General features: G+C 42.6%; 2 protein-coding genes across 2 annotated transcripts in view; one reads left to right on the plus strand and one right to left on the minus strand.

Annotated features, from left to right (window-relative positions):
- tet2 (tet methylcytosine dioxygenase 2) overlaps positions 1-25,460 on the minus strand; it is a 67,488-nt gene that overhangs the window by 32,708 nt on the left and 9,320 nt on the right. The window lies entirely within an intron of this gene.
- Positions 1,941-22,573, plus strand: cxxc4 (CXXC finger 4). Its single transcript, XM_029160932.3, has 3 exons — positions 1,941-2,514; positions 4,356-5,294; positions 21,404-22,573. The coding sequence occupies exons 2-3, from the start codon at positions 4,470-4,472 to the stop codon at positions 21,446-21,448; spliced, it is 870 nt and encodes a 289-aa protein (XP_029016765.1). The 5' UTR covers positions 1,941-2,514; positions 4,356-4,469; the 3' UTR covers positions 21,449-22,573.

A 25,460-nucleotide genomic window follows, 5' to 3' on the forward strand; every position in this document is an offset into this window, starting at 1 on the left:
ATAAAATGATTTTTAGACAAATGAGCTTCCACACACAGATGTACAGAGCCTGATAGTCAGTCTGATAGTCAGGAATATAAGGTTTCAATTGAATTAAACAAGTCTGCATTTAGGGTCATGAGCAGATAGAAGGAAAAAAATACATAAGGTGCCACATCCTGAAAATCACCGATTACAAACTGATTTCTGACTGAAGCGACCAAAGATGAGGTCTTTTTTGGTTTAGGTTCATTTATTTCAGTTTAAAAAGGTGAAGATGATAAAGGTTCATAAGTTACCGCATCTTAAAAGTGACAGTGGAGTCTGGGGTGTGTCGTCAGATTGAAGATCTTTTTCAACCAAACCCAAACCAAGCGACTGCTGTCTACTTAAACACCCACTTCAGCTGACATGCTTACCAATTTCTGATAACGCACCCACATTTCACCGCTGCTTTGGGGCCTCGCTGACAAGTATCTTTTGCACCCCTCAAGTCATTCCGAGTTCAACTCGTTGCTAAAAAGTGATGCTGTGACAGCTGCTAAAAGGCAAAGAGGGTAGGAAAGCTGAAAAAGCATTCAATATAAAACATAAACATTAATCTGGAGCCGTAAACTCACGCTTAAACTTTTAGTACATAGTTTGTCTACTTCATCTATCATCTCGGGCGGATATGAAGAAAAAGCAACCGGATGATGAATTAAGTTTTTCAGATATTCACTCACACATAAATGTAAAAGATTTAAGACTGAAGTCTTTGTCCTCTTTATTGCCAGCTCTCAATAAACTCATGAAAGCATAGCCTTTAGCAGCCTATGGGCCTGTGTCACACAGCTCACCTGGAAGGGCTGTATGTGTCAGTGTAGCTGTCACTTTGTTTACTAGCACTTGTCTCCAAGTGTGAAACAGGGCAAGAGGGCTGATTTCTCTGTGGCATTATGTCACTTAATGTATGGTAGAAATTACAAAATTCTATTACTAATTAGTCAACTCTCATATCTTCATACATTTAGTTCAATATTTACCATATTACCCTTGGTACCCACGTCAGTCCTACTTGCACTCAGTCATAAAAGAAGGTGCTACTTAAACTTAAATTTACTCAGACTGTAAAACTTGCTGCTAGACTGTGAGATGTCATTCAGACAGGGTATGCTTAGAATACGATTGCAGACCAACTGAACAGACAGATTAATTTTTTTCTATTAGTGATTTCATTTTACAGCAGGAAAGCGTTATTTTTTTATTCAACATTTACAGACGTTTACCTTTTGCTGGGATATTTCACAACCTGGCTACCCGAAATTTGTTATTACTATTAGATGATTTAATTACAACATATACCAATTTAATGAATACACCTTAAGTGGTAGTAAAAAAATAATGTCAAATAATGAAAACTGAGTTTATTCCCTCTACCCTGTAATATGGGTAAGATAAGCATCCATTACCTAATAATCAACCTCACTAAATAACAGAGGCCAGAGTCACAAGTTAACTTTTTTTTCTAAACCCTATGCTACAAAAACAATAAACCTATTTTTATTTTAACTCAGACTTTATAAGCAGCGACAGGAATGAACGCTCAGTCATCTGTGGAATAATTGTGCCACGCGTGCCAGTGCTGGCAGCCTGTGGGAGCTGCAGGTCCGGGTGGCCAGCAGGCGGGATTTATAACGGTGATGAATCCCGGAGGTCTCAGTAATTATGGTTGTCGGCGGACGGAGAGCGAGGAGAGAGAGCGAGAGAGAGAGAGCGAGAGAGCGAGGAAAGAGAGGGAGGGAGGGGGGAATAGCCCGACGGAGGCATTTTATCTTAATCACAGCTCAGCTCCATTCAAATTAATTTGACAAGTTTCCCCAATCCTTATTAAAAAGGCGCGCCTGGGAAATGACAGCCCTCTCGTTCTCTCTAAACGCCTCGTCATGAAACAAATAGGCGATGTTAAGGAAGATTTGCTGGGAGAAAGAAAGGGGGGAAAAGAGCGTAGCGCGAGGGAGCAGCGCTTCCCCGTAGATATTTCCCTCCCTGTGGGGCGCCCTGAGCCAGCCATCCCTCCCACCTCCCGAGTGTTTCTATAGTAATTTCCAGCCAATGATCAGTAGGTGTCCACATCCCTGCTTCCTCACCTCAGCACCAATCAGCCACACACAGCGACAGGAGACACGGACCGAGCAGACGCGGCAGACACACAATACAGCCCGCGGATCAGCAGCGGAGGAAGCACCCGAAGCCCCGGCGTTCGCGGTTTCTCCCCGTCTTTTTTCCCCCCTGCGCCGCCCTTTGGCTCAGTTACGCACTTTCCACTTCCCTCGTTTTTCCACCGCGCGAAGCGAGTCGACAAAAAAATGCTTCTTTTGTTTTGAGCGCCCCGAACCACACGCGCACTCTCGCCCCGCTCCCCCCCCTCCGCCCCCCGTCGGCAGCGTACGTCCGCGCGTCTCCCCGCGTCCTCGCATTATTCGGCGGTGATGTGCCGTTACGCGTCGGCAGGCTGCTAGCGTCTCGGGAGCGTCTCTCCTCAACAGGATCCCGGTAGGTGATGCTCTCTGTGCGTCCGCGAGCGCCCGTCCGTCCGTCCATGTTTTGCCGCCCGCTTGCATGCGTTCTGCCCCCTCTCGCCTGTGCCAGTTTGTTTCCATGTGACTGTCAAGTGATCCGGGCAATGTCCGATTCATTTTGTGGGCTTTTATTTTCACCGCATTCGGATTGTCTATGCATGACCTTTGATCCGAACGTGTGCCACAGACCACACGGAGTGTAATTAATAGCGTCGCGGTGCAGCAGGGGCACAATGGGTCGTCATCGGATGTGGCTGTTTTCTGTACTTTTCTTTCTTCAGTCTCCTTCTCGCACTCTGTCGTCCCCCTCTCTCTCTCCCTTTCTCTCCCTGTGTCTCTCTCCAGCTCCAAGTATTGAACATTTCTGTCTCTCTAAACTTTGTTTACAGGCTGAAAATCAATGTCCGTGACTTGATTGCCTTTGGGCTGCGTATTTCGCTCCAGGGGTGAATTGATTAAGTAATAATGACCCTGAGGAGAGCTGATCATTAAGCCAAGGAGGTTTTGTTTACTGGTGGCTGCGGGTTGTTTTGGATCGACATTGAACCTCCGGATCTGGATTGGTTGGTGGATAGGTGGCTTCATATTTGTACCATCAAAATTTTAAAATAATCACAGAAATTATGCAAATGTTAGAAACTGAAAATATTCTTGCTTCTGACAATATTGCAATTGTGTTATATGAATCATTTTGCTAACAAGGCAAATATTTACCTGCTTGGGGCATGTTCGTAAGCGGGATTCGGAGGACTTTAATAATGTCACCCAGTGCGATCACTCCAGTTCCATGTGTGCATATTTATAATTCATTTTCTGAGACAGCTGCTGGGTAGCACCATGGAAGTGATTTGAAATGCTTTAGTGTTCCAGCAATGGATCAGCTTTGGCAATTAAGAGAGAAAGCCCAGAAAAAGGTAATGGAAGTAGGGGGAGATGTGTCTAATGGGCTTTTATCTGTGGAAACCAAATCCAGACTGGTGGAGAGAGCGAGAGAGGAAATGGAGCACCCCCCCAACGCACACAAACACGCGCACACACAAACACGCGCACACACACACGCGCGCGCGTGCGTGCGCGCGCGCGCACACACACGCGCGCACACACACACACACACACACACACACACACACACACACACACACACACACACACACACACACACACACACACACACACACACACACACACACACACACACACACACACACACACACACACACCTCATCCTAAGGCAGCTGACACTGTAGTTGGTCTGGTCCATGGTCTGGATGTAAATTTACCAGTGGCTATCCAAGCTGTCATTGAGTAAATGCAATGGAGCTGGTCATGAATGAATACCAGGTGTTGTTAAAAGGTCTCTCCATTGCTGTCAAAATCTCCTGTAATTCTTATATGATGTTTCTGATTGAATTTTGATGTTTTCATGAAATGTACCTTTGTTTATTTTAAATGTATTCATTCATTTTGTGACGTACCTCATTGGACTTTCTTAAAAAAAAAATTTAAAACTTCCCTGACAAGATATCTGAAAAGCCTGGATTTCTCTTTTTGAAGCATGCTAATTTTTCTCCCCATTATGATAATAACATGTTGGTCTGTCACAGCCTTCACGTTACTGTCACCAGGCGGAGATCAGTTCTAACAGTATTTGTGATAGTTCTATTAGAAAGCGTTGGCGCGTAAACAATGTGCCAGAAGATTCTTCATATGTTCGGCTGTTGTCCTCAGAAAAGGCAGTGAAATGAAATCTGACAAGAATGAAAACATTTGCCTTTTTAATGTGTAACTGTTGTTCTTGTGTTTCTTTGCTTTTAGCACTGGAGAAGACCAACCAGGATGGTAAAACACTGTTCATAACCAGCTTCACTTTGACCAAGGCCTCTGTAACCTCACTGTCTTCTCCTAAACATTGACTTGCATTTCTCCGCCATGTCTACCATAAACAATGCTCTGTGCATTGAAAACGGACAGAACGCAGACGTGTCTCTCTTACAAAAGGATAATCTACAGGATGGTGGATTAAGCCAACTTTTGGATTATAACGCAGAAATGGAAAGGTACAGGTCTTTTGCAAACTTTTATAAAACCAATGGGGCATTTCCACAGACTGCTAAGATTGCCCGCATCACAACGCCCATTTTTCCCAGTGCTAGAATTGGCATGTCCCCTTGGAACTGCGATAACGCCATGCTCTGGGGAAGGAAATCAGCTGCAATAAACCCTAATAGGACCAGCATGCATAGAAATGACTCCCAGAGGCCAGGGAAGCCTGGCGTTCCGCCAGAGACGCTGCAAATGGCAAATAATAATTTCCTCTCTACCTTATCCCCCGAACACTGCAGACCTTTAGCAGGAGAATGCATGAACAAGCTGAAATGCGGTGCTGCTGAAGCAGAGATAATGAATCTCCCAGAACGCGTTGGAACTTTTTCCGCTATTCCGGCTTTAGGGGGCATCTCATTACCTCCCGGGGTCATCGTCATGACAGCCCTTCACTCCCCCGCAGCCTCAGCAGCCGTTACAGACAGTGCGTTTCAAATTGCCAATCTGGCAGACTGCCCACAGAATAATTCCTCAGCATCCAGTGGAAACCCAGCGAAGAAGAAAAGGAAAAGGTGTGGGGTCTGCGCACCCTGCAGGCGGCTAATCAACTGTGGTGTCTGCAGCAGTTGTCGGAACCGCAAAACGGGCCACCAGATCTGCAAATTTAGGAAATGTGAGGAGCTGAAGAAGAAGCCAGGCTCATCGCTGGAGGTGAGAACCGGGGCTCTGCTTCCCCTTCTTTTGTTATTATCCCCTTGCACTCCAAAGCATTAACCTTTTCATCCAGTCACGTTCTAAGCCCTTGAAAATTGTTTCCATGCCCACCCATGCCTGAACATCCCCCCGGCTTCTCAAATCTGCCTACCCGCCTAGCCTAATTGGCAGTAATTAGGGGTGTTTGTGCGGAGCGCAAGCTGAGCTTGGCTCAGACACCCCTAATTGCTGCCAGTCAGGCTGGGGCTGGAACGCATCCGAACAACCCCGAGCTTGGCTCAGCTCCAAGCAGGGCTGGGAAATGGTTTTCAGCAGAGAGCCATCCCTCTCTGCACCCGGTCATTTTAACCAATTATGGAAAGCGTCTCTGGATGGGGAGAATCAATATCCCACAAAGCCTCAGCCTTCGACCACCAAGAGATGGTGAGAGTGATGGCAGGGTTGTTGATGGCGTTTCTCAAAACACCCCCAAGTTTTGTGTGGGGAGGAGGGTACAGCGCACAGCCTCATCCTCTTTGATCCTGTATGAATTGATTGGGAATGTACAGAGGGGTTGAGATGAAATCATTTCATATTATATTTGTGTCATTATGTCCAATTAAGGATCAATCCACGGTTATAATGGCCATAAGGAAGAGAGCAGAGGCAGAAACAATCTGAGACTCTTAGAGAAATAGAAGAACATTAAGCACGGGTTTAATTGACAAGCAGCAAGAGGCTTCATTAGGACATGATCAGAGGGCAGTGTTGTTTTTAAATGTTCCTTTTAATTGATTTATTTACTGGCTGACATTTGGTTATTGGGGCCAAAGAGAGAATATGAATGTTAAGTTGCAAACGTGCTGTGGTTTACCCTGAGAGACTGAACTTGCTCAGTGACTTAACATGAGCCGGTACGGATGAGTCACCAACACATGCAACCTGAGGCCAAATGATTTGCTCATTAATTAAGTGATTACACAAAGAGAAGAAAGCGGCTAATTATAAATTATTACCTAATCTTCTTATGGAGAAACGCCATGTACCGTTCGGTTTGCTTTGTTTACCATAAACACCAGTTTGTGGATTTTTTTTTATTTATGCTGAAGAAGTTTGTTTTTGTTGATAATGTTCATTTAGATTTTTTTTTGTAGAAATACGAGATTGCACCTGAATGTAAGACTTGACCTTGACTGAGAATTTTTTATTCAACCAGCTCAATGTGACAATGTGTCAAGTTATTATTCTTATTATTTACTTCTCGTATATTTGAAAACCTAGTGTTACATGAAGGTTTACGCTTTGTTTTGACCATCCTTGAGCTTCCTAACGCTTCCTTTCAAACTACATAACATATATATTGTAATACTGACTAACTAACTAACTAAACACACCAACGGAACATTAAATGTTTGCAGTGGATAACTATTAGCTGAACATCGTGCATCTAGATCATTTCCATTTGGTGCAGCCTTAAGAATTTTGGTGTCATGGGTTTGAATATTTGTGCTGAAGGAGATGTTGACTGGTTGGATGGTTGGTTGGTTGGTTGGTTGAATGGTTAGTTGGTTAGTTAGAGGTTAGATGTGCCAACTGCACAAATGTTAATCGGAAGCCCTTTTAACTTTGAGTCCGTAATATCACGCATAAACAGGTGCCCCAAACAGGTGTCAAGGAAGCTGGCCTCACATTCATAATGTATGGGTGGACTCACTTTCACAAAACATCCATTTGCAAAGACGGCTAGAATTACCAAGTGTGCGTAAACCCCCAAAACAAATCAGCACTTGCTTTTAAAAGCTCCTTCACCGAGTTTCAGCAGTTTCATATCATGGACTTCTCCGACAGTAATTGTTGTTTTTGACTCTGCGTCTGTAATTATAGGCGCACCTTCTGCTGCGGAAATGGGGCATCTTGAAGGTGTAAAATTGTGCACTTGCTTTTCCCCAACTTTTGTTAGAAATTGAACGGGAAGTGTATTTTTCACGTTATGAGCAGTGCTAATGACAGTGAGATTTGATTGAGTGTGAAGAATCAGGTGCCGAAGTGAGCTTTACACAATTTACAGCCCACGTTGTAAATTCACAGGCGAACAGTGACATATATGCACACACGCCCCCCCCCCTTTTCACGGCAGAATCCTCAATCCTACTACATACCCACAAACAAACAAACGCACACACCAGACACAAGCCCAGCATACCTTTTGCCTTGGAAGAGACGATAAGCTAATGGCAGCCAGTTAGATTTGGCTGTCAGTGTTTTCCACATGGGAATCACCCTGAACTAATTATATCTTAAGCAGCGGCGGAAAATGCAAATCAGAATTTTACTCACACCCCTGAAATCGGAGAGCCAATTTAATCTAATACCCCCTTTAATTTAGCGCGCTAATGCAAGGCCCTAGAGAGTTGCCCTGTGTCACTTCTGTGCTGTTCTGCAGCAGATTCCGCTCCCTCTCTGTGTCTCTGTGCTGCTCTCAGGCTCCAGGATGGATTAGTCTGGCAGTGGAATCTCATCTAACCTAACATTTCCCGAGCAGTTACCTTTGCATAGCTTGAGCTCCAATGGCTCAAAGGTCCTTCATTAACTTTCAAATGCAATACTACTTGTATGTGGGCAGGCTGCGTCTCCGACTCTGTTTACCTCAACTTTTCTGTTATTTCTGCACAGAAGCACATGGAATGAAAAAACAGTTTGGAGTTTTTTAAAATTTTGTAAATGTAAAAGCGACGCTTGCCTGCCGCCACGCTTGCTGCTCCACAAACTGATTAACATGGCAGCACTAATCCTCACAAAGTGTGAGGGTATCCATACGTCCTTATCGTTGTCTGTGGCAGCGTTTCCCAATCATTTTTGGCTTGTGACCCTTTAAAATGAAGGTCTGTGTGTCGTAGGTTATAGCTTTAATATGGGTTTGAGACCCTTCTCAGGCATTTAGAGGCCTGAAGACTTTAGTATATTTTACATTAAAAATGGGATTAAAACATAATAATTATATGTTAATTTTTGCGTTCTAACCATTTTGCAAACTTGTGTGTATAAATGTGTGTACTAACACACGTCTGTCAGTCCGGCAGTGGAGAACCTTCTCAAAGACTTAACTCACACTGCACTTTGAGCTTTCGGTCTAACCAGATGTTTAGAATGCAGATTTGACATTTATACAGCCAATACTCATTTAGTGTTTTAAATGATTTTGCTTGTGAATAATTCTCAGTCCTTGTCTTTAGGAGGCTAATGCCTACAGTTGGAGTTGCATCAGTTCACTATACATGTTCAGTCTCATAAGATCCTCATAATCACAGGATTTCAAGTGCCATTTCACTGGGATGTTGACTGTATTGACAAGAACAATGTCACCCTAACACCATTTCTGGTTTTAGCATTTATAACATGACCTAAAACAAAGGAAAAACCTGGAAATGACATCATCATGCAGACAGGTGCCTATTTGATTAGCAGCATTACACGGTGCAGAAAAGGGCAAAGCTAAAACCAATTAAACAGATCCCCCCTTTTAATTAACAAATGTCAAAGAACAGCATCAAGTAATGCGCAGGAAAACAGCATCCTGAAGTAAAAGGGGCTCCTGCTTTTTGTATGATATTGATATGACTACATGAAATGGGTGAGATAAAAAGGTGGCATGGCTGCCTGGAAACCTTTGCTATTGTGATAAAAGACAAGGCCCAAAATGGTAGGAAGTAGGACCTTGAGGAAAATAGCTCGGATTCAGCCCCTTAATGAGAGCGCGGAGAGCCAAATAAGCAACGGAAGCCAGGTCTAATTTGTTTTAGGTGTGCTCAGAATAGATAAGGACAAATCTGTGGCCTTCACACCCTCCCCCAAACCTTTGCCTCCCTGGAGATAACACTGAGTGCTCCCAGCCAATCTCTGTGGGCAAAGGAGAGGGGGAGGTAAAGGGCTATTTTATATTTTGTGTATGTTTATATATATATATATATATATATATATCCTGGGGGACAAACGGCCTTTAAATCTGCAGATCTCTAACTTACAGGATTTATTCAAGCTTTAAGACAGCAGATTAATTTGGTCACAGAGGTCTGGAGGAGTGTGAAGAAAATGAAAAAAAAAAAAAAAAAAAAAATAGGCCGTGTGCTACTGCACATCTCAACCTAAAGGGCAACCTTAAGCTCCTGTCAAGACAATAGGATTTTGCCATCTGAACCACGATGCAGACCGCTTAATTATACGCATCTTCCCTGCGAGCTACCCTCAGATGCTTTATAGCACGGGCCCCCTTCTTTATTGTCAGGTCTTTTACCCCTAGATTGGACGTGCCATGTGGATTTTCTGTCAGCCTCCATTTGCACAGAGTAGCTGTCCTCCTTGGGTCTTCGCAACGCTCGGGGAGGCACAACCGCACGGCTTTAATAAAGAATTCATCATTTTTGCCACTGCCACCAATTAAGGCCAAAGTGTAATCTGAAGCGTCCGGACGATGCTCTTGCATTACGTGGTCTGTCGCCTCCTCTGCCCCGTTTGATTTAACATTCCTCGTTCGGCGGCGAGAGAGAACTCAATGTCATTGTCTTTATTATAGCGCGAGGAGAGAAAGAGCGAGCGGGATGGGGGTAGAAAAGCAGCCCAGTGGAGGGTGGACAGCGTGAAAGAGCAGGTGCGGGAGGACGTTAATGTGTGGCACTTTAAAATTTAAACAGATGAGAATAAATTATTGATGCTGACTCTGGCTGAGAAGTTAAAAGGTATCACATCATTACTGTGAGCCTGCATAAAAAGTGTGAGAGAAAAGTCTTTGCTAAATGCGTCAGGGGAGTGAAATGTGTAGAGCGATGCAAACAGGGTTGTTCCTCACTTATTTCGATTTTTAGGCGATGGACTTTTATTGGAGCAGATTAGAGCAGCTGTTTTTAAACATGGTTTTCCTGTTTGTCATTGTCAAATTCCCCAAACAGACACTGGTGCCTGCTTAGTGTTCGATTCACAGATTAGCAAAGATTTTTAGCTATATCAATACACTGTAGGACAGATTACACAATGCAATGATCCATCCAAGCACTGAATTTTTGTTGTCTCACATCATTATTTGTCCTTAGTTTCTGCGGGATATTGTACGACAAATTCATGTGTGACCCAAGAGAAACATAATTATTTTTTTATGTAGTTATGTTTAGTTACAGTAACAGCTGTGGTTAATTGAAGTTATTTTAACCAACCAACTGCAAACGTAAGGTCTATTGTCTAAATATAATGTTTAATTGTCTGCACCAACAAATGACAGAGACAAATTTGAATTCAAATGAAAATAAACTTCTCAAACAACTTAAAACATGCAAGTAACATGTAAGTTCTGATTTGGTCCATACTGTACTGTACTGTTAGTACTAAAGTACTGACCTGCACTGAGTCCAAAGTGCTTCTTTATACTGTAGGATGACTGGTGTTTTCGTCTACACTTTCACTTTGCTCCCTGTATCTCTTACTCTCAACATTGATCTTCTTGACAGACCACTAAATTACAGTTTTACTATTGATTTATAAAACATTTTCTCAAGTCAAACCTCAAACCACACTGCTCATAGAACTTGCTTCCTGATCAGACTGATCCTGATTTTTTGTTAAAGACATTGTTCCGCAGATAAATTTACAAAAAACCCTCTAACAGGTCTAAGGGTCCAAAAAGATGTATTTAGTAAAAAGAAAAAATCCTACTTTTGGGTATCTTTTTGTAAACTGGCCAATTTGCTATACAAAAGAATCCTAAGCATGCACAATACACAGTAACGCAGGAACTTTCGACCTCATCCACTTGAATGTAGCATTATTTATTATATTTATATCATAGCCAAGACTTATTCATAATTACTGTGTAGATTAAAATCATTTTTTTGTGTTGCAGTCAACATCTTAAGGATTGTTTTAACAAACATCACAAAAAATAACAAAATCAGATTTTTGCTATTGAAATAAGATAAGAAAGGCAATTTAATTGATATGTGTTACAATTTTAAAGAAGAGTAAAAGAAAATCATTCTGGTTATAGTTATACATAAACCAGGCTATAGTATAGTTTTGTAGATGCTGTAATGAGTTTATATCCATAAGGTTAAAGGTCAGTAAATGACAGATGGCTTTGTGCTATTCATCCAAAAAAACGACGTGAAAGTGAATTTGTGAGTGACAACTGGTGATGGGAGAAATCGGTCAACGCGGTTTAAGCGTCTCAGTTTCTGCAAGTCAAATTCTCGCATGCTGCCACCTCCTCTATTGTGGCTCTGCTCTCAGATTATGAATATTTCATGGCGAGCATCTGACACCATGCCCAGAAAGATATTTCAAGTTGTTGTTTTTTTTTTTTTTTTGATAGAAACCCTGGGGTTAGAGAGTGTCACAGAGGCGTGAAGTCAGTCTGTGAGCCGCAGGCTAAGGATAGGATTTATGATGCACCGGTTGATGACATCAGGTGGATATTTTCATTCCTGAGTGGAGAGACCCTTTGTCCTCCACAACTGATAAACCATTGAGGTGTTCATCGCTGCTTGAAAGACCTGTCTGTGGCGTTCTGTTGAGTAGAGAAATGATTTCAATCTGCTCAGAGTACAAGCTGTGTCTTGACAAACTGTGACCTGTTTCCAAATCTGATCAGTGTGGATCTGAGATGACTGAACGAGGGAGGGCGTGTGCTTGGATTAGCTCGGTCCTAAATGTAGCAGTTAGCATATTACATTGCCCACTGGATTTCTCCCAACGATATCTCTCTGGTTTTCGTCTTTGTAAAGTTACACTTTCCAGGTTTAACGAAAGCCTGCTTATGTAATCCCTTGTTTTAGGTTGCTGCAGGTGGAAAATCAGGCTGTGGCTCTAACTAGATCATTTAAATCCTTTTTTTTTCCTACTTAGGGAGCTGTTCTTCACGCACCAGGAGAGCTGACCTCACAGCATGATTTTTTTTTTGTTTTGCTAAATGAAATAAAACATGCACTGTTCCGTCAGTGTTCACTGCTTGTTTGGCTTTGTGGCACCCTAAACTGGAATTAGACACGTGAAAGCATCTGTGAATCTTGATGGGGAGAAATTTCAGTTTGCTGGTTTAATAAAGGCATGATGACAAAAACATATTCATCTTGTGAACAGTACTAGTTGCAGAAGTTGGAAACCACATTAGTGGAACCTCTCAACGACTTGCAGAAAATTAGATGCACATGTCTTCACCGGCATCTTTAGTTTCTATATTGTGCTGTGAGCAGAAAACTACTGTACGGTGCCACATTCAGAGCCTTGAATACTAAAATAAAATGCTTTTTTACCACATGATCCGATTCACAGATTGATTAGTCTCCATTATCTGAGTGAAGTGAATGATTGAACTTCAGTTATGTGTATTTTCAAACCTAAATAATGTGTTTACTTACAGTAAATATGCAAAGCTCTGTGTATAGACTCGAGTTTAAGGGCTCCCACACAGATGCAGAGAAATCTGCTCAAAACAAGAAGGCCTGCTCCTACTTTGCATTTCAATTTAACATTTCAGAGAACTGGCAGCATGTTGCTTCGCCTAGCCCTCGCTTCGTTACACCCACATGGCTTCTCGCCGTGCTTGCTGACGTCTTCCACTGTTCAAAGGCCCGCGACTTGGCTCAAAAATTGGGGATTTCCATACCAGATCCCCCAGGTTCCATAAACTCTAACGCGTGTCCTGTTCATCCCCCCAACTCCCGTCCTACAATCCCTGCCCTTCTCCCTTTTCACACTACTCGGATTTCGCATTTCGGAGCTCAGCTGATCTCACCGCTGCCTCGCTCTGTATTGTTTTCCTGAAATCTCAGCAGCGCCCGAAAGCCTCTCCGCTGTAGGTTTTGTTCCCAGAGGAGACTTAACTTTGTAGCAGACCTGTGTAAAATTGCTTTACTCGGACGAGGGTACTTAGGTGAAGCTAATTGAAATGGAGGCAGGTACTGTTGTGCTTAGCAGCAGGTAGGTGAGCCCGGCTACTGAAGACTGCCTCTGACCCGTGCTGCTTCAACTGTCCATACGAGGGCTGGCTCAGCCCCAGCGTGCATAGGGGTATCCCATGTATGATAAATAGAAGAGTCGAGGCATCAAAAGCAGGACGACACTCACTTTTTAATACAGTGTGAGATGAGCGATTCTGATACAGAATTAGCGTTACTGCCAAAACATACCAGACAACTCAAGTCTTTCCATTTTTTTTCTTCTTTCTGTTCAGTTTTTGGACAATAATTTATTTATTACCGGAGAGCGCCTAAGCTGATCTATAAGCATGACAATATAAAATAAAAATATTAATTGTCATCAAATGCTGATTTACTATTAATTTCATTTGACATTTTCTTGCCTGATTTTTTTCTAATGGAATTACTTATTAAAATCACCAAAGTGAGAAATCTGAATATGTGTTACATCTACTGCCTCTCATGAATTTAAATAAATTTAAAGTCATACTTGACTCAGGCAGGAAATTATTGTTGTTATTGTTATTAGGACTTTACTCCACTTTTGCGCAGAACAATAGAGAACTGCTTTGCATACAGTAGTGGGCAAGAGTAACCTGCAAATACCCTGTCTCTGTCTGCAAATGATGCACTACGTCCTGGACAGTGCATATTTTCCTCTATTCTTATTATAGGTGAACCTGTCATTTGACTTTGTGTGCAGGCTCTTGTCAGCAGCTCCGGTGTGGTACGCCACATCTACAAGGCATTTGGGTGCAGTAAAGAGTGTAAGTGAAATCTGCGGACTGGTTGCGGCAATTGTGCAAAATTATAATGTTGCACAGACGTTACTGTGATTGGTTTAATTTGCTTTAATTGTTGCCATCTTAGCAAATTCCTGGAGGGACGGACTCAATATTATAACCAGATAAGAAGCAACTGTGTGGTTAAACATAAAATCTCTACATGAGGAGTTAGACTCGTTGGCAAATATGACACATTAAAAACACAACAATCTGATAAAACTGTGCCATAAACCATTCATGAGGTGCTTGTATTCTTATAAAACTGCAAATTAACGTTTGCAGTTTAGCATTTTCATTCATGTGCCTTTCTGTGGCTTAATCTTAAACCACTGGGCTGCTGGTGTTTCACTCGCTACTGACATGCGTCTTACTGACTTCCTCATAAAGTGACATTTCGTACTGCTGCCCCAGTTATGCTTGGTCTGTTTATTTTAACATCCCTGACTGATAAAAAAAAGTGTATTTTCTGAAGCCACTAAAGCTTGTTCTGTTTCACTGCAAATCCACTGCTATGGAGGCCCGTGAAAGATACGTCCTGCAGGAATACTGCACTGTAATTACATTCCCCCATTAGCATATGGAGGTTTGGAGTCACACTGCACTCAGCCTCCAGCAGCACTTTGCCATATGGCCGGTCTGTACTTCTCAGGCGATATTTGGCAAGACTCTCGCAGAAGGTCAAATATCAAGTCAGAGGACTGTGCCAGAATTTCATCTATGCTAATTGCGCTCTCTCTCTTCCTCTCCTCCCTCGTTCATTTGTCCTGCTCCTCTCTCGCTTTCCCCCCTCTCCTCCTTTCCCACTCAAGTACGTAATCTGCTTTAGGATGTTTCTGAGATGGAGACGGATTTGGTTTTCCTTCGCTGCCCCTCAGACTAATCTCCCCCCTGTGACCACCCCGCCTCTCCCAGGCACAGCTCTTAAGCACACCATCATACATTCCTCCACCACCGTCAGTCCACACAAGCCTAGTCAGCAAAAAACTCCCAAATTCCTCATTACTCACAAACATCCGCAATACACTTAGCTTGATTTGCTCGAATGGATGCCTGGTGCAAGGCTGGACATTGAATTAAAAGATTGTAGCTGCACTTCAGTACTGGAATGCTATGGCCACACTGGTGTACTTGGACTCTTTGTCTGTGTGCATTAAAGCTGTGGAAATGTTCAAGTGGGGCGGTTATCTGAATATATAGTCTATTTAGAAGAAGGATAGGTGGATGCCATATGGCATTTCTCAGAATTTGCTAATGTCTCAGGCGTAGACGCCTTCGTGGAAAATCAAATGAGCTGATGATCTGTGGAGTATATGGACAGAATAAAGGGGAAAGGGTTGACAGTATATTGAATATTCTTTGCATTATAGGCAACATAATGTAAAGGGTCATAGAAGGCTGATGATCTGATTAAAAAAAACTCATTGAAAGTCATGTGCTTTGCAGTTTAAATAAATAGATTCACTAGGTAAGGTTATCTGCAAAAGCAAGGCTCTGATTTACTGGAGTGGTTGATTGTTGTGAAGTGAGAGTTTGCATGAGACATGTGACCTCAGCGTGCTCATGCTCCAATGGAAATGAAGCTGCCATTAATCTCATACTGTATTTCTGTAATAATGATGAGAGAATGTTTCCCGTTCAAGAGTTTTTTTTGCAGGAAGAGGTTTTTCTTCTTTCTCCAGTTTAAGCATCTAAGGGCACAGAGTATGAGCAACTTGAGTTAAATGAGTGCTTTTTTGTAATATCGGGCTAAACTGTATAAATTTATAAATAAATTTATAATTGGTGCTTCTAAACAACATCCATGTTTGGCCAATCCACAAAAATTGCATTTCCCCTCTTCAAAATATATAAATTGACATGCTACTGTATACTTTAGCTTTAAAAGTAGGATTATTATTGCCTCTAATGCTTTCATCTGAGCAACATTCGACCTTTATTAGTCTGCTAATAAAGGTTTAACATAACTCTGGGTTGTAGGTGTAACAGGTGAAAAGTCTTTGCATTTTAAACTTTTGTGGCTTAAATTAAATAAATGAATTAAATAGATGGCAATGCACATCAGTGCTGACATGTTACAGACATCGGGGTCCTCTGTTAGCTTAGCAGCTGTCCTGATGCCTATGTTTATTATGCATAGTCCAGAGGTGTGTCACGCTCACAAATGCCTCCCGAATTATACATCATAATATTTATATTATATATATTATTCTTTGTTCAAACTATTTACTTGTAACAAAAATGATATTTCTGATGGTTTTCATTTGTATATGCAGAGAGTAGTCAAAGAGTCTGTTGGGGCCATACAGGACTGGGGGCAGAAGCGTGTCACCATTGGATGAGTGGTCTGTCCACAATAGCAGCCTTGGAGAGGTACCTTTTAAATGGCACTGGGTGGCTAGAATAATGGTTACAAGCTTCAAGATGAGATTTCAGCCCCCACCCACCAGTCCTGGTAACGGTACAGATGATGGATTGCTATACCTTCCAGGTTTGAGCTTGGCAACGCCCCAATATTCCTGCAGAATAAAGTGACAGGCAATATATAACACATCAGTTAAGGCTGACTGCACTGCTGAAACTTTTTCCCTTCCTCTTTCGTGGGCCTGGAGATCAGCCCTGAATGTTTGGCTGGCTCTCACAGCCCTCCCCCCTAAAGTATGATGAAACATGCTCTTTCCTTATTCCTCGTTCTAATCTCTCCTTAGTTTTGCCAGTAGTAGTAGGTGCGAGGAGTTCATGGCTGAACAAACATTTCGTGCAGTCACGATATGCTGAAAAAAGATGCTCATAATTATAAAAAAACAAAAAAGTCAGAGTCCACACAACTAAAGTGTGTTTGTGCGAGGTGGCAGTGGTACTTATTTATATATGTTTTGTGTGCAGCCTGTCAGAGCTTCATCCAGAGGATTGCAGTTATGAAAAGTGGCCTGGTTCCCAGATTGTGAGCTAATAAATAATGGCTATTGTCAGGCTAATGTATGGGCCACGTGCTATAATAAGCATTCAGAAACACATCAGCTCTCTCCCACAGGCTACTGCACCTTCTCAGTGCAAACGACCGTCCCTCCTGGAGACTCCCCCCTTCCTCCTTGCCTTTCCGTCTTCCCCGATCTGTCTCTGCCCTGTTTCTATCCATTGAATCTCTACTGTGATTTTCTGTCACTACACATTTTTCCAGGATTCTCTCTCATCTCTAACATTTTTTTTTTTTATCTCAGTCAGACGAGGTTCTTGAGCATTCCTAGACAGAAAAACAGAGACAAAGAGGACGAGTGTGTAGTTGGTAGAAAAAAAGATTCCACCCGTAATTATGGTGAATTAAAAGTTTTATGATGTTGTGCATCCCTGTGTGTGTGTTGAGTGTGTCTTAGTGTGAGGAAGTGAAGCAGGGGCTCTGTGACAAGGCTGGCTGGGAGCATAGAGCTGAGGGTTAGTGCCAGACATGTCTCAAGAGAAACCGGGGCACATTTGCAATCACCCTGAGTTCAAAAGGGTAATTTATTCACAGTCTGTGGTTAAAGTAGGGCTGCTCAGAATGCCAGTGGGATTGTGCTGGGAAGCCGAGTGGTGGAGACACATTATTTTCATTTTTTCCTCTCCGTTTCTTGTTTTTGTCTTTTCCTCTCTCGCCTTTTCTCCTCGTCGTGCTCTTCATCGCCTGTTGTTTCTGCGAGCCCTGCGTGGCATCTTTTAACACACGCCGGCGAGCATATTTCACTTTTACGCTCATCCACATTGACGTCCCAGCGCTGATTGAATTCTGAGGCGCTGCAGCGTCTGCCATTATCATCCTCATCGTCTTGAGTGGTTTATCTCTGGCCTCAGCTCAGTGTGACGCCAAGGCTGCAGGGGCAGGGTTAGGCTGGGGGGGGGGGGGGTTAAAGGGCTGTATGCATGTTTTTATTATTTGTGCTGTAAAGATTGAACCAAAATCTTTAAAATTGTGGCCCAAATTTGTTTTACGACGTCCTGGTCCTGGGTTTAACACGGTTGGTTTGATTATGACTCACCGTCCGGTTCCAGCCAGCGCCGTTTTACTACCACTTCGTATCAATCAGCTGATGACGCGGCCTCGCCATTAAACTGCACCTGCCAGAATCACTTAGCGTCACGGGGTGTCATGGCTGCCCAGAGACCTCGCGCTGGCGAGGCAGCGTCAGCAGAGAATTATTCCACCACATGTCAGTTTTGGTGTGTTGTTATCAGGAAAAGCCACCAGCAGACACTCGGTATACGCTGCTTGGTGTGGTGGGGTTAATTTGAGGTCTACAGAAATCGTCCTTTTCTTTCAGCCAGTTCAATACTCGGTTGTGTGCATTCATTGCCAGAGCGGGAAATTGTCTTTCCCTCGGTGTGTCGTTGTAGTCAGGTTGTTATGTATGCTCTGCTGCAGAGGCAGCAGTGTTGACGTGAGGCTGAGCAGCTGCCACGGCGTCTTGATTTGAGGTGAAACCCTGGTGTTGCTCTCGTGTCCCTGGTGTAACACTATCAACCCTTACGCCCTTCCCCACGTTCCTCTCCTGTTTTTCCATCTCGCTCTATCCCTCAGCGTCTCTCCGCCTCGCACGGTTTTTGGATTCTTGCGTCCTTTTCCCCCCACTCTCCTTGGCAGCTGATGGAGTGATTTTGAAGGCACACGCAGGTGGGGGAGCAGGCAATGCGGAGCCGTACTAATTGAGCCTTCTTTGTGCCTGGTCACTGCAGTGAGCTGAGGCGAGGAGGCCTGGGAGTGAATCCAAGAAGCACTCAAGAGTCCCTCTGGATCGATAACGCAGGAACTTAACAAAACAGAGACATGCCGAGTGCCCTGATCAGGGTCATTATTGTCTCTGGCGAGGCGCGCTTCCACCGGGGACTGATCAATGTGAGAATATGGATCAAGATAAACATTCTCACCTCCTGTTTCCCTCCTCTTGCCTCCTAGAGCATCATGTTTTAGACCAAAAGCAGATTAAGCTGAAACTGTTCCTGCAAATGTATCACATGTATTGTGGAAGTAACACACTATCACACTGTCTCTGTCTCAGGGCGACCGTGAAAGCACCTTGACAGACATGTTAATCTTTCCCATACGACGGTCTTGGACATCTGTGCTGTGGTAAATGGTCAGGCTAAGCCAATGGTAACAAACCTTTGGAAATTATCAGTCAGACGAACGGCTCATGCGTTAACGCCATGTGTCACCTTCTTCAGCCATTTTTTTTGTTTTCCTCTTTTATCCAAGAAACAGGATGACAATGAAATCAAAAAAATGCTGTAATGAAAATTGAAATGAACACAAAGCCTGATTGCCTCCAAAATTATCTAATAATTGGACACAATTAATGGAGCTATAGTGACACAAGGGAGCTGGCTTCAGCTCATGTAATTAGGTAAAAAAAGATGCTCTGTCAGAGCATCTTGACATTTTAAACATGATGGTGTTTCATTTCATCCATAACTTCAAGTTTGTGGTGATGGTACCCTGCTGTTCTGGGTCCCTTCATTACTCACTTGTAAGGGTAATAGTGATGTGGTGTGAAAAAAGGTAAGGCTTGTCGAACCGCAAGTAATGTACTGTACTGTATGGATCCATAGTATTGATACAGAGTCTGTACCTGCGATGAGCATTAGGGTGCTGGTTGGGACCAAGTGTGTTTTTTAAAGGCTTTATCTACTCGTTTGTACCCAACGGCTAAACACGTGATTATTAACCTTACAATTAGTGCATCAAGGAGCTGAGACATGATGAGCTTAATAAACAGCTGACAGCCTTTAGGATGAGGTGTTTGAAGTCCTTTTCATTCATTTCACGTTTTGTTTGTAATTGGCTGTTGCGTTTTTTTTTTCATTGCGTAATGCAAGTGTCAAATTTCACTGATCATAAGGTGAACTAAACAGAATCAGGCACCAATGCAACCCTGTGTCCCAGACATTATATTTGTATACAACAGCAAGAGCAAATATGTTTAGAAGCAAACATAATTTGAACCCTATTGTGTTTTCAATTAATTTAATTAGAATATTTTGCTCAATTATATATTTGGTGATTTTAAATGTGTACACTCAATATTTATGTCAAATATTCACAGACAGCATGTTTTAACCAAAATATTTAGTGTTACTGACTGCAGCAGATGTTTATAAACATTTAACCAAAATGAAATTAACAAATCTTGGCTGCTCTTTTTTTCCCTAAACCAAGTGTCAACCATAATCCAAGCAGTGACAAATTATTTCTAGGAGACAACAGTGGTCATTCTGTGTAAATGAATCGTCTGATTACGATTCAAGATGTCTTTCATCGCTACAGTATGTGTGTAGGAACATTAAAACAAAATGCTACTTCTTGTGTGAAAAAGCAATGAAAAATAAGTAATTGAAAACTATAAAAAACACACCACAGTTTGAAAGGTGAGGTACAGTTTTGGCATAGAAAGTGTGTGGTTCTTAAACAGCTGTTTACAATAAACGGTGCGAAACAAACCTTAAAGTCACTGGTAAGTGTAAAACGTAGCTATATTGTAAATACAGTGTCATAAATGTGTCACAACTACAGCATTTGTGATACCTGTACTACGGCAGTGTGATTATGAGGTTTCAAATGTGTGTACAGCACAAACTGATGATCATTTTAATCTGTATTTTTCTACAACTCTATTCCCTAAAGTCTGTGCATGTTAATATAAAACTATTGCCCAGTCCTGCTGTAAATAATGTTTACACATGGTCCATAACGCCGGAGTGTAGGAGACCGTCTGGTGCTAAAGTGCTCATCAGTATGCCTTTAAGGAGCCACAGATGACACTTGGTATTAAAATGTCAAATTTCCCTCCACTCAGACTGAAGTGATTTTAGTTGTGATTATGCACCATTTCTCCCTGTCAACAAAAAAAAAATCAAAAAATGTGTTAATTGGTCATGGGGATTGGTAGGAGACTTCAGTATTTTATGTCTGTGACTTCCAAATGAGTTTCGGAAAGCAGGGGCTGCCACTCTGGCGTAGAGGTTTTTGGGGAGAGGGAGGAGGGGTGCTGCTGGCGCGGCCTCAAATTGAAATGATGCACTGTTCCCCCTCACTGCAGCTAGAGCTCACAGTAATTAAATGCCTCATTGTTGCTTCTTGGGAATTTGTATTGAATATTTCATCCAGCGTAATGATTATTTGGGTGTGGGTGGGGCGCGGATGTAATCACCTTGGCTGGGTCTTTGATGAAATTCTTGGTTTGGTGTTCAGCTCCATTGCCGTTTTTAAGTGCCCTTCTGGGTTTTAACGTTACTTAATGTCCATTTTATTTAAAACCGATGATTACTGGCTTCCTGGAGGGAGTGCATGATATGACAGCAACGTGACATCGAAACCGGAAAATTCAAACATGTCCTTCACATTTTGTTCCCACAGAGAACGCCAGTCAACAACGGTGAAGCTTTTCGGTGGTTCTTTTAAAGAGGACGGCCGTGGTCACCCCATCCAGCAACAGGAGGGCAAGTGGGACTCTTGACTCTCTGCCAGGAGCACTTGACGGGTTCATAGAACCCTACACACCCAACAGATTTGAAGAGGATGACAGGAGGAAAAGTGGACTGATGAAAAGATAAATGAAAACATAATGGTGTTGTTTTAGCTCTGTAATTTCCTTTTCTGTGTAATTATTGTACCTTTTGACAGTATCATAATGTATATTTTTGGTGTCTATGAATGTGTTTTCAGTGTTGTGGCTGTAGGTTCACAGCCAATCCTATGTAAGGGACTCAAACAGACAATCATACAATGATCCGTCAAAACGAAGAGGCCACAAGGATTGAAGATATAACACGATACACTTCACTCTGGAGCAATAATCTATTCAACTGATTATTCTTCAACCGTTAATTTCTGCTGACGTTTCAGTTATTTTATTACACACAATGAATCTGGTAGATTTGATTTCTGTTTAATCCAAAGCTGCGCGCCACGCTGGCAGTGTGACATGTCTGGGCTGAGCATGACAACAGGAAGGACGGCAGCACAGCCGCTGTGATTCGCTGACGTGTTTTCTCTTTTGAGCGGACTCACTGCAGAACAGGGCACATTGTCTTGTGTGGTGAGTCGCACGTCTTCAGAATCTAATTGGATGGCGTTTGATTGTGGCAGCACCAGACGTTTATGAGTCAGACTGCTGTCTGGAGGTCATTCTCCAAGATAATCCGAGTTAATGTTTCTAACAATACTACGAAGGTCATCAAACCTTTTTCTCTGTTTGCTTGACAGGCAGGTTATAAAAGGTAGAGTGCAACGCCAGCAAATGGTTTCTAGGTTATTTTGCAAAACCTTTCAATTTAGATTTATTTACAGCACAGCTTTAACACATCAGATGTTGTTCTGGAGCTAACTGATGCTTACAATATTTTTTTCTTCTGCAAAAATGTTAACACATTCCAAAAATGAAAATTATTAAATAAGTTACTCATTGTCTTAAACCCTATTGTTGCATGTGTAAATGTGTTTTGGTTCTAAAGATTACTAAGAGTTTGTATATTGTTGTTGTGATGCTTTTATGTGTTAAAATAAAAAAAAAAATTACTTCAGTAACAGACGTGTTGACAGAAAATGTTTGATGTAGGGGAATCAGCGGAGATAAGGACAAAAATAAATCCACCAATGTAACGCAAGGGCCAGGGAGAAAAATTATCGATTGGTCACCTGATAAAATAACGTTTTCCTGTGTTTTTATCCTCTCGCAAAGCATCAACAGAAATAACAACCAGGGGGAGACGGGAGAAATCTAACAGCATTGGTTGCCTCCCCAGTCACGTATTCCCTAGAATACCAAAATGTTGCATGGAGAAGAGTGGTTCCCAGAGGCAGCCGACTTTAAAGGACTAGTAAAATCCCATGTGGTTTGTCATGCTGGAATGCACGCGAGGAGTGAGCACGGGGGGGAAAGGGGAGGCAAGTAAAGGGAGGATGGTGGGTGGGGAGGTGAAGCGAGACAGGCTCCTGAGATAGCTTGAGCGACTGAGCGATTGCTGGGTATTTGGGTTTCAGGGGTAGAGGGCGGGAGTATTTACGGGAGGGGGGGAACATCAGTAGGAGGGGAAGGGAGGACAGCACACATTTGGGTGGTAGCCGAGGTGGGGAGGGGTGTCGCCGCTGAGGAGAAAGAGCTGAGAAGGAGGAAATCATCTGCGACTGACTTTTCCCTTGACTGAGCACGCTTGCCATCACCTAAATTGAGCTCCTCAGTGGTTAGGGCCGACCATGAAGCCGGCTTAAGGCGCAGCAGCGACAGCGACAGCAGCAGCATTGGTGGCAACGTGGTGTCTGAGACGTCCAATCCCCACTCGCTGGACATCAGAGCTTGATAACATGCATCAGGGGTGCGCGGGCTTGCTCACTCCCTGGCTGGTGAGATTAAATAACATCAGAGACAGCTCTCTCTAATCCTTCCTCCACCTCCTACTCTGCACTCTGGAACTGTGATTTATAGTCCTCAGGCCCCAGTGGTAATGTTCGGTTTCCTGCTTCAGACGGGGAAAGGCAGAGACAGAGGTAGCAGGAGCACATTAGCAAGTTAGCGGGGTGGTGGAGGTATATGACGCTCCTCAGCCTGCACAGCTCTACAGGTTCAAGCCTCCAAAATGTTTCAACAGTCTGACAAATTCAGCTTTTTATTACTGTAGAAAGATATTAACGTCACCCGTAGAGGATCTACATGGAAACGTTTATGCTGTGAAATTCAGCATTCTTCCAACCCCAAACATCCCCTTTAGTTGCGCTTACACCAAGCCATCTTAAGAAAGTCTTTATATTAAGAAATACATATCTTCATTTTTAATCAGGATGTGTTTTTAAATCAGGATGTGAACCTCACTATGTCACAAGCAGCTACCGAAGGTGTCACATCTGTCCCAACAGACCCACATCTTAAAAAAGAAACAAGCACACCACTGGTAAATAAGGTTTATACTAAGACGCGAGCCAAGATGTCTTCATGGAAAAAGAAGGCAAAATGTCCCTGCGCTGAGACATGCTCAATAATTTAATTGCTTTAATCTTGGAATGTGGCCACGCGTGGACAGAACAGAAAACAGAACAAGGAAGCCAGTCAGACAATCACAGGTGGTGATTAGCCTGCTGTGTCAGACTGGTTACTCAGACTACCTACTGTACACCGCTTCGCTGAGGTATGAAAAAACCTCTTGAGCCCTAAAATTCTGTCCGCAAACAACTGCAACGAATCCTATACATTAAAGTTAATCTAAGACATCTCAAACTGCAAAGGTTTTATTATTTTAATTTCACTATAGCTTGCTACATGATCATTCATGTGTTCATGTTTGGTGCAGAGGATTTTAACATTTTATAACTCTTAGCTATTAAATGGTTATTTCCTTGACCTGATTGAGAGTTCAGTTGTGTTAAACCCAAAACAAAAAAAGATGTACACTTTATCGTGTGTTGAAAAGTTAAAAAAAAACACAATTACTCCTGTTAGACGAATATAAAGTCATAAATGTATTTCTCACTAAATGCCTAAAGAAAATTGTTCAAGAAAGAACTTGATTTGACCCAACTGTACAAACCTTCCCATGAAATGTTTGCTGATGGTTAAGAGACTAATATGAAGTGTTACGTGCATAGCAAAGCAAATAGTGCATCGTAACTGGGCGTGAAGTCATTTGATTAACTAAAGAAGCTGAAATTAATGTTTAGATAGGATAACGTTTAATTTGGTCATTAGCTCAGCACACATCACTACAAATGTGCTGCAGCGCTGCAGTAAATCTTCACTTGTCTTGTTGACTGAGTACTGATGATGGATGGTTCCCGCACTGTAGCAGTAAACACCGATCTCACTCTCCTTATACTTCATAATGACCCAGTGATCCCTTCTGCAAAAATAACGGTCAAATAAATAGGAGGATGACTCCTAGGTTCTTGTCATGCCACTGGGTGCCAGGGGTTAGTGGGCCAATCAGATGTGCTTACTCTCTTAATGCCCCCCACAGAAATGCAGAGTCTCTGTGATAATCCCTTTAGGGATTTGGACTGAGAATGCTCCATCACTCTCCTGGCAGATTTCTTCACTGAGCAGTGGAAAAATCCACACACCTTCCTGTGGGGCGGCACTAAGATAACATATACTATAGAGAAATCATTATCATATACTGACACTTAAAATCTATAATTGAAATACAATGATGAGTTAGATAATTCAAGGATTGGTAACTGAGCCCTAGAATAATACTTATTTATTCATTACAATTTCCCCGTTTAATTTCAGACTGTGAGCAAATTGTTTTGCATATTGTGTGGCCCATACTTATACAGTACACCCTTACACAACGTATGTAACACTTTCCCACAATGAGTCACTCACACACACCGAGGACAGAGTAGAAGACGGAAAGAGAACGACACATAGAACCTCCCTCCTTCTCGTCCTCCCTCCCCCACCGCGTCTTTCATTATTTAT

The sequence above is a fragment of the Betta splendens genome, chromosome 1 (assembly GCF_900634795.4).
Source record: "Betta splendens chromosome 1, fBetSpl5.4, whole genome shotgun sequence".
NCBI lineage: Eukaryota > Metazoa > Chordata > Actinopteri > Anabantiformes > Osphronemidae > Betta > Betta splendens.